Raw genomic sequence first — 10,495 nt, forward strand, 5'->3', positions numbered from 1 at the left:
CCCAGCATGGAGAACTCAGTGGATTCTCCGCGTTTGGCTGGGGAGAGAGCTTCGGAACCTTTGGACCAGTTCTTCCCCTGCTCCCTTCATCTCGTGCATTTGTGGGTGGGGTGTGTGGGGAACCGAGGCCGATCTCAGGATTCGGCCACCGCACCCGCCAGGAGGGGGACGGCTCCCGCTTGGCCTCGAGGAGGGTCCCCTGAGACTGAGTTGGATTTGAACATAACTCTTGGAGTCCCAACCCCGCCACCCTAACACACAAATATGCGCAGACCTGCAGAAACACAGCCACGCACTGCACACACGCGGCCGCTCGGCACACGGAGCATCTCCCACCGAGCAGGGGACGCTTGGGAACAATGGACTCGAGAGGTGTCGTCCTGGCGCTCATTCTGAGCCTCTGTGGCTTGGGGGACACGGGTTGGGGGAACCAAGGGTAAAGAGGGAGGACAGCGCACGAAGGAAGGGGTGGAGGTGGCGGCCCGGCCGGGGGCAGGGAGGGGGGCGCGCACCGAAGGCGAGCGGGCGGGGGCCGGGACACCGAGAGGGTGGGGTGGGGGCTGGGCCCGGGCCGGCGGTCCCTCTCGGCTTCAGCCCTCCGCCAGGCCTCGGCGGCTCTCCGACTGCTCGCGCCGCCAGTCAGCTGACTCGGGGGGCGGAGGAGCTGTCAGGCGCGCCCCGCCCTGCGCCGCCCGGCCGCGGGGCCCGTGCAGCCATTGGCCAGCGCGCCGGGCTGCCCGGGCCCCCGCGCCCCGGTGACATCAGGGAGGCGATAAAAGGCAGCAGCGGCGCCGGATCCCGCACAGCTGCACCGCCGGGCTGCGAGCGGCTGCGATCCAGAGAGCCCAAGAGCAAGAGAGCTAGAGAGCGAGCCGCGGGCGCTTGCCCGGCGCCTCCCCTCCGCCCGGCCGCGCGCCCCGCTCGCTTCTCCACTCACTCCCGGCCCTGCCCGGCCCCGGCGCGGCCACAGCCCCGAGCTCTAGGGCGGCGCAGGCAGGCTCGGGATTCTCCGGCGCGCCGCCGCATCCCCAGACAAAGGCTTGGCCGGCGGCCCCGGCCCGCTGCGCCCTCGGCTCCTCGCCTCTCGGGCTCACCGCTCTTCGCCCCAGCTCCCGGCTCGGCGCGTCCCGGCCGGCCGCAAAGTTTCCCGGGCGGCGGCGGCGGCTGCGCCTCGCGTCAGCGATGGCCGCGGAGCTGAGCATGGGGCCCGAGCTGCCCACCAGCCCGCTGGCCATGGAGTACGTCAACGACTTCGACCTGCTCAAGTTCGACGTAAAGAAGGAGCCGCTGGGGCGCGCGGAGCGCCCGGGCCGGCCCTGCACGCGCCTGCAGCCAGCCGGCTCGGTGTCGTCCACACCGCTCAGCACGCCGTGCAGCTCGGTGCCCTCGTCGCCCAGCTTCAGCCCCACTGAACAGAAGACTCACCTTGAGGACCTGTACTGGATGGCGAGCAACTACCAGCAGATGAACCCCGAGGCGCTCAACCTGACGCCCGAGGACGCGGTGGAGGCGCTCATAGGCTCGCACCCAGTGCCCCAGCCGTTGCAGAGCTTCGACGGCTTCCGCGGCGCGCACCATCACCATCACCACCACCACCCACATCCGCACCACGCGTACCCCGGCCCCGGAGTGGCTCACGAAGAGCTGGGCCCGCACGCGCACCCGCACCATCACCACCACCACCAAGCGTCGCCGCCGCCGTCCAGCGCGGCCAGTCCCGCGCAGCAGCTGCCCACTAGCCACCCCGGGCCTGGCCCGCACGCGGCGGCCGCGGCGACGGCGGCTGGTGGTAGCGGCAGCGTGGAGGACCGCTTCTCCGACGACCAGCTCGTGTCCATGTCCGTGCGCGAGCTGAACCGCCACCTGCGGGGCTTCACCAAGGACGAGGTGATCCGCCTGAAGCAGAAGCGGCGGACCCTGAAGAACCGGGGCTACGCCCAGTCGTGCAGGTATAAACGCGTCCAGCAGAAACACCACCTGGAGAATGAGAAGACGCAGCTCATTCAGCAGGTGGAGCAGCTTAAGCAGGAGGTGTCCCGGCTGGCCCGCGAAAGAGACGCCTACAAGGTCAAGTGCGAGAAACTCGCCAACTCCGGCTTCAGGGAGGCGGGCTCCACCAGCGACAGCCCCTCCTCTCCCGAGTTCTTTCTGTGAGTCGTGGCCGCTCCCGGCCCCCGCCCTTGCCCCGGCCCGGACTCCCCCGTCCCGTATCCCTAGCCCCGGACTCCCCCGGACCCTGTCCCTGCCACGGCCCCAGCCTTGACCTGTTCGACTGGAGGGAGGAAGGGCGCGCGGGACGCGGGCGACGGGAGGGCGCGCGGGCAGGCAGGGGACCTTGGCCAAATCGAGCGCGGCGCGCGCCAGCGCCGCCTCCTAGACTCGAGCAGAGCCAGAGAGAGGCAAGGGGGTGGGAAGTCCCAGAGCAACTTTTCTCCAGGCTGGAGGGCGGCAAGGCATAGTCGCGAGGAGTCGCCAAGGCCGTCTGGAGACTCCTGGCTTCCTGAACTTTTGCGCGTTAAGCCGGGGCAGCTGCCTCAGTCCGGAGCGTAATCCAGCCCAGCAACAGAGCAGCGAGGAGAGGAAAGGAGAAGGGACCCTGGCGGCCCGTTCCGGCAGGCGCGAGGCGAGGCTGAGCGAAGGAAGGACAGAGGCGGACCTCTCTGTCCTGGGTCCGGAGAACACTGGCTTTCAGCCCCGAGACGCGGGCCTCAGTTAGGACGTTCTGCGCGCAAATCTCATCAATTTTATTGCCTGCTCGATTATATAGAAAAAAATACGAAAATCTGCATTAAAAATATTAATCCTGCATGCTGGACATGTATGGTAATAATTTCTATTTTGTACCATTTTTCTTGTTTAACTTTAGCATGTTGTTGATCATGGATCATAACCCCCTTGTTTTCTTTGGGTGAGAAGGATCGCAGTTCGGAAACTCCGGCGGGCGGCCGCCTGTCCGGTTGCAGTCTATCGGCTGTCGGCTTGTAAATACCCGCCCCGCCAAACCGCTTAGAGGACGTGGCAGCAAGTGGAGTGTCTTTGTTTGGGTTTATTATTATGGCATTTTTTTTTTCTTTTGTAAGTAAAAAAAAGTTCTGGGTATTTGCATCAGAAAACAACTTTGTCTTGGGGCACCCTTGGAAGTTGCATGTTGTCTCCCCGTCCCCCACCCCCTTTGGTCCTCTCTTCCTCCGAGTTTGTTTTCAATTTTGTTTTTGATGGGAGAAGGAGGACTGGGGTCCCAGTTCCTGAGTGCCAGGGCAGGGCAGTTGCTGAGTACCAGGGTGTGCAGAGTTTCACACTCGGGAGGTACAGGAGTGCCTTCCTGTCAGCTGGTCTTAGGGCTCAATTGACACCCCTAACAAGAAAAGGAGGGAAAGCAGGTCTTGTTTGCTTTTTAGTGCAACCAGAATCACTCCCAGGGTCCCCACGAAACCCTCCAGGCCGGCACTCATTGCTGGGGCCAAAGAGCTCCTAGGGCTATCGGCTTCACCAGCCCGGACAGCCCAACTTATGTTGAACCTACTGCCACACTCAGAAAGTACCAGAAACCCCAACACTGGCAAGACATTTTGCAACTTTCAAGTGCGTTCTTTAGATCTATATGTTACGTGTGTTTTCTTTCCCTGCTTTGGAGATGGCGGGCGAGTTATTGGTGGTGTTACCCCCTCCCCCACCCCTTCAGTTGTATAGTAGTTACAGGGAAGATCTGGGTGTTTTTCTTTATTATTACTTTTTTTCTCCCCTGCAGGTCAGTAAGAGGATTTAAGTTGCACTGACAAAAATACCAAAATGGAAGCGTATTTTTTAGTTCTCATTTGAAATTGCTGGCGCTGCTGGCCGGATGCATTTTTGAGTTTGTATTAGTTGATAAATTAACAGTAATAACAAGATTGTATGAACCGCATGGTGCTTGCAGTTTTAAATATTGTGGATATTTGTCCTGCATTGGAAACGAGCTTCGGTTTTTACAGATTCAACTGTGTTGAAATCAAATTTGCCACAACAGAAATTGTTTTTATTTCATGTACAATAAGGGATCAATTTCAAACCCTGCTTATGATATGAAAATATTAAAACCTAGTCTATTGTAGTTTTATTCAGACTGGTTTCTGTTTTTTGGTTATTAAAATGGTTTCCTATTTTGCTTATTAAAACCATGGAAATGGTGTTTATTTAGAGGATTCTGCGTTCGCCTGACTTTTCTTCTCTTGCCTCTTCAAGAGTTGATCCAATTTGAGGGGCACTCTCACCCCTTCCTTGGCCGGTGGAGAAACAGCCCAAGTCTGGGCAGACCTCTCTGTTGAGTGTGTGAGTGTGTGTGTACCTGAGCCTTAAATGTGTTTTCTGCTTCTCACCCTAGGTATAGACACCGGTCAGGAGCCGGTGTTCGTGAGCAGAGAGGGGGCCCATGCCACTTTGGCGGAGCTTTCAGGCTTGGGCACCAGGATTGGCCTGCTAGCCTACTGGTTCTGAGGTTGGCCAAAACCAGGAAGCTGGGAGTTGTCACCCTGATGGGGAAACAGGGTATTTCTGGCAATCAGGCTCGCTGGCCCTGCCATGTCCAGCCTGGTGCATCGGCTGGGGGCAACCAGATTTGCCCTAGAATGCCTGCTCTAAGTGGAGGCCCAGCCCCTTCTCCCCACAGGGAGAGAAGCAAGTGGAATCTAGTATGAGGTCTTGGGGTGGAAGACCCTTCAGACAGGAAGCCTGTCCCTGCAAACCTGTTTGCTGCCACTTGGGCCTGGAGTGGTCAGCCCCCAGAAGGACTGAAACAGGATTTCAATGACTCCCTAAACCAGGGGTTGGAGGGGGTTGGGGCATCATTCTAGGCCAGCGACTCTGACCCTAAGTCCTTCACTGGGAGGTGGTCCCAGAACCTGTCCTTACCCAGACTCTTAGAGAAGGCAAGGTCACCTGCCTAGGTTGTCCCAAGCCCCTCTCAGCCGTCTTAGAACCCCATCTATAATTCTGGGTAGTAACCACCGCCCTCCCACTACCTCCAGAAGAATTCTCTTGCTGCTTTGGCAACAGCAGCTTCCATGGGATTTCTGATCTCCTTAGACACAGCATCTGCAATTCGGAAGACTCAGCCTTCTAGTCTCGGGTCCTAAGGTGGAGCTTTAGTACTTGAATGGGGAGATGCAGGAATCCCAGAAAGTAGAACCCCAGCCAGGGACTAGAGCTGGAAAGAGCCAAGGAGAGGGTGAAACTACCAGGGAATAGATTTTGGCCCAGTCCCTGGAGATTTGGGATTGGTAGCCAGGGTATAAGAAGGGCAAAAATCCCTACAGTAAGGATGCAAATACCAGCAGTAATTTACATTTAGCAGTGCTGTGGTGTTGTTTAGTAGGACAGAAGTCGAAGATCCTAGCTCGGGTTAAATTCCAAGGCCCAGTTCATTCACCAACCTAAAGAGGTACATGGCAGGGAAGGCTTTGGCTGAGGGGAGAATGGAAGTCTGGCAGTGGGGTGACTGCCCGCGTGCGCTCAGCAGAAGGAGCAAAGGGCTATGATTAGTTGGGTAACTGCGTGCACAAGTGCACATCCACAGAGTAAGAGTGTGCCCCACTTGGACAAGCGTACCCACTTGTCCCTTTAGGGCAAAAAAAGGTCTGGCAGGTGGAGTTCTGGAAGAAACCAGAAAAGGTGTCCCTGTGGGACCAGGCGGGATCCTCAGGACTCCGTGGGGTGGAGACTTGACTTGACTTGACTCTCTTTGGAATGGTCCCAAGCAGACTGGCACCCTCCACCTCTAGAGTCACCTGGACTCTGCCAGAAAAGCCTTGGAGGCTGGGGAGGGTTGCAAACTCCAAAGCACCGGTTTTCTTTCCCCAGAGCACAGACACAGACACAACCCAGCGACCGATGTCATCACAGTGCCTCCAGAACAACGCGGTGGCTCAGGCCGGTGTAGAGTGGCCAAGTGCGTCTCTGAGAAGCTGGCAGTCCCACGACACAGTCCTAGTGACACACTGACGCACAGATACACAGACATCCCCATCTCTCATCCACACTGATGCCGTCGCAGACATTGTAACTCCCTGCGCCACCCATCTTCGGAGCACCTACCAGCCCGGGCGCACGCAGGCGAAAGCCGGGCAGAGCGGGCAGCGCGCGGGAGGAGCGCGGGACCTCGGGAGCCTTAGGGCGGGCTCGTCCAGCAGGCAAGTCCCGGCCCGCCGCCTCAACGCAGACCCGGCGCCCAGATGCTCGGGGAAAGCGACCGGTTCCCGACGTCCTTCGGCTCGTCCCTCCCCGGCGGCGCTTTGCGGACCGGAGGCTCCTTGCGGTTCCCACCACTCCCCGCCGCCTGCGGGCTCCTCGCGACCCTCCGAGGCCCGGGAAGGAAAAAAAAAATCCTCCCCACGCCGGCAGTCCTCCACGCCAGCACGGGTCCCACGCAGACAGCTGGCGCCTGCCCTTGGGGACAGACGCCGAGACAGACACGCGGGCCTCGCGACAGTGGCTCCGCTGCAGCCCGCGCCCGGGGCTGGGGGAGGCCCCGGGCGGGTCGGGCGCGTAGGGCGCGCGGGTCCCCTCTTGCGACCCCCGAATCTAGCGAGTTCGAGGGAGACTGTGCTGGTTGGACGGGCCGCCGCCGCCAACCTTCCTAGAGGCCGATTGGGGAAGGCGCCCGGCGGCTTCCGGGGATCCTCCCCGCACCGGCTCTCCCCGACAGCCTCCTGCGTCCTTACTTTCTTTGCCCTGTTCCTTTCCTCACCCCTTCCCGCGGAAATTATCATCTCAGAAAACTTTATTTCTCCGTTTCCCCTCCCCCTCCTTTTCTTTCTTCCCCCCTCTGCCCTTTATCCCGGCGCAGCCTGGCAGAGAAGAGCGATAGCAGCGGGCTCCGAGGTGCCCGGTAAGTGCGGGGAGGAGTGGAGGCCAGAGCCTGGCGTCCCTGAAGCCTCCGCGCAGCGCCTGCAGCGCTGGCCAGCTGCTCTGGCTCCCGCCTGCCTGATCCCGCTACCCGGCCCTTCCCCTCCCTATCTTTCTCAGCGGCTGGGCGGGCGGCTGGGGATGGATCTAGAGCGAGGTGCCCGCTGGTGGTGGTGAAAGGGGGTCCCTGGAGAGCTGGGGCTGGACCCTAAGCCCAGACGCCTCTTTGCGGCACAGCCAGGCTTCCTCCAGTCAGTCCAGGGTCTCTGGGCATTTCTGTGGCAGGACAACCCTCTTCCCTGTCAGAGGTGCCCAGCTGCCCCCCACCCACCCACTCTGGCTGTGCCCTACCCAGGGGGGCCTCCCAGTGGGAGCTGCCAAGAACAAAACCAGGTCCCCCAGCATGGTCATTTTGCTTTTTTTTTTTCCTGTGATCTAGAGAGGCGCCTTCTGCCACACCATGCAAAATCCTCAGCCACTCAAGCCCATTCCTCCAATTCTTTCTCTCTGGGCTCCGGAGAAAACAGCTGGATTGAGAGATTTGACTAGTTCCCTTGCAGGCTTTCAGATGCAAAACCCGCTTCTGAGCCCTTCTGTTTTCAGAAAGGAAAACCCAGAACTGGCATCTTGCGTAACCCTTCCCTCTACAGCCGGCTGTCCGCTGGCCTGGCCTCTCAGCCCTGAGATAGCAGTGTTTGGATTTGTTATGTAAGGAAGGGAGGATTAGAGGTTTGTGCTGCTCCTCCTCCCCCCACCAAAATAAAAGTCCTCACATGGCGCATCGTGTTAAAAAAAAAAAAAAAAAACCATCACAGTGTTTTTTTTTTTTGCAGCAGGCGGCAGCTCTCCTGGTAGAATTCAGTCTGGGTAGAAAAGCTGCTCCCGAGTTTGTGCCCAGCACAATACTTGGGGGAGATGTGCCAGATTGCAGTGAAGGGAGAGTCCTGCGTTCAGGGTGTACCCCATTCTCGCAAGCAGCTGGTACTTACAGACTCAGAGGACTAGCCTCCTGTTGGGGAAGGCAGATGCTGCTGCTGTTGGAATTTCACCCTTTCTCCACTTCCTGCCTCTGGGAGCAAGGTGCCCAGACCCTGGAGAGCACGCGTTTCACCCGAGGAGCCCCCATTCTCTCCGCCCTGCACACCTTCACCGTGCACTACATGCATTTCTGTGCCTTACATGTGTTCTTAATATCTTGTACCCTTTTCCCTTGTCCTCCACGTATTATCTTAAAAGATGCACTTAGATAAGAAAATCAGAGCTAACTGTTCTCACTTGGAGGGAATTAAATACACGAGAGAAGTTGCCACTCCAATTTGGAAAAGCAGCTACATTATTAATAAGGATTTGTTCTGAAGCAGACTCAGTTTTATCTGCCTCTCTGCATTCTTTGTCTGTGAAGTTACTTTCATGTGAAATAGCAGCCACTCATTACACATTCCTTTTTGTTGGTATCAAAAAAAATAAATAAATAAAGGATGATATCCTTTAGACTGGAGGGGCCACCACAGGGGCAGGGGGAGGAGGCCTGCAACTTTCTGGAAGAAGCCAGTTGCCGGGAGAAGAGAGAGCTGAAGTCCACAGAGGCAGTATTTATATTGTTGTATTTTCGTTTTTTGGAGCTTGGGGCCCTTTATTGGGGCTTGTATTTCCTACAGTAATTAGACAAGGGTGGGAAGCTAGACGGTGTCCATTTTGGAGCTGGTGAGGGTGGGTGGACATTGAGCCTGGCCTGTGACTCCACCAGGAATCAGGAACCGAGGTTGTCCTGAGGTTACTTGCAAGTCCTCTAGTTTCATCTGATCTGTTTCGTTCACTGCTCTGACACTGCCGGGGTTACATGCATCTCTGTTCTTCTCAGAGAGGGCATGGACCTGGTCTGGTCCAGGGACAGCAAAGGGCTTCCTGATGCAGGACTTGGCATCTGCCCTCCTTTGTGTCCTGGGGATCTGAGCCTGGCACACTAGTCCTTTTCCAGGGACCAGGGGCAAGCCGATTGTAGCACACGTAAGGCCTGACCAGTTCACGAGGTACATCCCATCACGACATTTCACTTGACTCTCTGAGTGTGGACTGCTAATATCCACACCAGTGAGGGATGGATAAATAGGCCCAGAGCAGTCATCTCTTACACAGGGTCACCCAGTGCAGGATCTAGGACTTGAATCCCCACCTATCTGATGCCAAAATTCGTCTTTTTGCCACCAAACTCCATAAGTCCACTATGCCTTATCTGAAACACTGGGGAGTGGGGGTAGAGCTTAGGGAAAAGTATGGACTGGTGGGAAATAGCCTTTGTGCGGGACAGTTTCCTATCTAATTCTCTTTGTAGAGGGCAGTCACTTTCTTGGGGGTATACGTAATGCTCTCCAGCCACAGGGCTCCCTGCCCAGGCACAGGGGATGGGGAGTGGGCCCTTGGAAATGCAGCAGGACTAATGCCACAAGAGGGTGGGAGAGACATTGCAGGTCTGATGCCCATTTCAATCTTTCATGGAGGAGCCAGCAAGTTATGGTGCTTGTGTGTTTGGTGTGTGTGTGTCTATGTGTGTTGCGGGGAGGCCCACTTGGGCATTGTTAGGCTTGGGACACTGGTGCTTTTTGTAATTAGTCAGAGTGCTCTCACCTTTTATCCGTTCTCAATGCAACTTTCCAAAAATTATTTCATAATGATCAGGGCAAGTGTTTCTAGAGGAAGCAGCCTCTAGGTGAGGCAATTTTGATGGAATTACTCATAGATGAACCAAAGCTGTTTCCAGTATGATATGGGAGCTTTGGACCCTCACTGAGGTGTGCCTACAGTCTCATGCAGGCACCTGCAGAAACGTGTGTGTAATTCACACTTACATACACTGAGGCAGGCACATAGGTGCACACACATTCAAATGCATTATTTACTACACATTCTCTTGCATGTATGCACACGCAGGTACATTGCACACAGACCCACAGGTATGTCTCCATGCCCATGTGTGTGCCTGTCCAAATGCCCATACATACCCACTTAGGCAGTGTGCATGGAATGTGCACCATTATCCACACGCCTGTATAGACTTACACTTGCATTGAAACACAACTGATTGCATATGTATATACACTCACAAAATATGCGTGGGTCACATCCACACACGCACACGTTGGGTACTGAGCAGTGGCCTTCACATGCATTCACACACGAGCACCACGTCACAAGTGAAATGTGGCTCTGGTGGGGTTAATGGAGGCCCAGACTCCCATAAATATTTATACGAAGCACTCAAGCTCTCAAAGCAGGAGACGAAACCTCTCCCTCCAAGCCGCTGTAAATCAAGCAGCTGCTGCGTGGTACCTGTCAGATCCAGGGCTGTGTGCTCCTGGACCTGCTCCATGAGGGCGGCCATATACGTGCTGGAGCACACGGGCCTCTCCCCGCCTCCCCAGGCATCCCAGCCGATGTGCCAAGGTCGGTCCCAACACTCCGAGGATTCTTCTGTGGGCAGCGAAAAGAAGCATTTGAACACTGCTGCTACTGCAAGTGCAGGGAGGCTGTGTGTGAATATCTGAGCCTAAGATTCTCCATTGAAGACAGAAGTGATCCTAGAGGGCCTTGGAGAGCTGGTGGGTGCTAAAGAGGGCTG

The 10,495-nt window shown here is 56.9% G+C and overlaps 1 protein-coding gene across 1 annotated transcript; it reads left to right on the forward strand.

Annotated features, from left to right (window-relative positions):
- The first annotated feature begins 784 nt into the window (after nt 1-784).
- Nucleotides 785-4,172, forward strand: MAFB (MAF bZIP transcription factor B). Its single transcript, XM_027558543.1, has one exon. The coding sequence runs from the start codon at nt 1,183-1,185 to the stop codon at nt 2,152-2,154; it is 972 nt and encodes a 323-aa protein (XP_027414344.1). The 5' UTR covers nt 785-1,182; the 3' UTR covers nt 2,155-4,172.
- The last annotated feature ends 6,323 nt before the right edge of the window (nt 4,173-10,495 follow it).

This window comes from Bos indicus x Bos taurus, chromosome 13 (genome assembly GCF_003369695.1).
Source record: "Bos indicus x Bos taurus breed Angus x Brahman F1 hybrid chromosome 13, Bos_hybrid_MaternalHap_v2.0, whole genome shotgun sequence".
Classification (NCBI taxonomy): domain Eukaryota; kingdom Metazoa; phylum Chordata; class Mammalia; order Artiodactyla; family Bovidae; genus Bos; species Bos indicus x Bos taurus.